Source organism: Octopus bimaculoides, chromosome 25 (genome assembly GCF_001194135.2).
Source record: "Octopus bimaculoides isolate UCB-OBI-ISO-001 chromosome 25, ASM119413v2, whole genome shotgun sequence".
In the NCBI taxonomy this organism is placed as follows: domain Eukaryota; kingdom Metazoa; phylum Mollusca; class Cephalopoda; order Octopoda; family Octopodidae; genus Octopus; species Octopus bimaculoides.
In genome coordinates this window covers 25572678-25573415 of record NC_069005.1, presented here as the reverse complement: position 1 = coordinate 25573415, position 738 = coordinate 25572678, and the positions used below count along the sequence as shown (strand labels likewise).

The following is a 738-nucleotide window of genomic DNA, read 5'->3' as shown; positions in this document are numbered from 1 at the left end:
TATATATATATATATATATATATATATGTGTGTGTGTGTGTATTCTACCAAATCCATTCACAAAACTTTGATCGGCCTAAGGCTGCCGTAGAAAACTCTAGCCGAAGGTGCAACGCAGTGAGACTGAACCTCAAGCCGTCTATTTGGGAAGCAAGATTCTTACCATGCGGTCACACCAAATTTTGAAATAATATTTCTTTTCTCTCTATTTTAAGCGGTGTCTGATGTTCGGATCTGGGTGCTGGACCGGCGAGTATTTCAGGCGATCATGATGAAAACTGGGATACAGCGGAGAGACGAAAATATACAGTTTTTAAAAAGGTAACCACATGTTGCTGCTGATACTTATATAGTTGTTGCTATTGTTGTTCTGGATATCTGCTGATAGCCCTTATAGTAGGCAATGTGGGTGGTGGAGCATTTATTTCCTGCCGAATTGTCGATTATTATTATTATTGAGCGAGAGAGCAGTGCATGCCGTCAAAGTGACACAGGGTTGCAAATATACGAAACCCTATATATCCATCATGACTACCCGTCTGATAAGAGTACACCAGGCACATGCATCACAACCATATGTGCGTGATATGGTGATCTCTAAGGTGGCGAGCTGGCAGGATCGTTAGCACGCCTGGCGAAATGCTTAGTGGTATTTCGTCTGCCGCTACGTTCTGAGTTCAAATTCCGCTACTACTACTACTACTACTACTACTACTACTACTACTACTACTACTACTA

General features: G+C 41.7%; 1 protein-coding gene across 1 annotated transcript in view; it reads left to right on the top strand.

Moving 5' to 3' along the window:
* Positions 1-738, top strand: part of LOC106867991 (cGMP-dependent protein kinase, isozyme 1) — a 59436-nt gene that overhangs the window by 35742 nt on the left and 22956 nt on the right. The window contains exon 4 of the mRNA XM_052976621.1: positions 216-321. Coding sequence (XP_052832581.1) covers positions 216-321 — 106 coding nt within the window. The remainder of the gene's footprint in view (positions 1-215; positions 322-738) is intronic.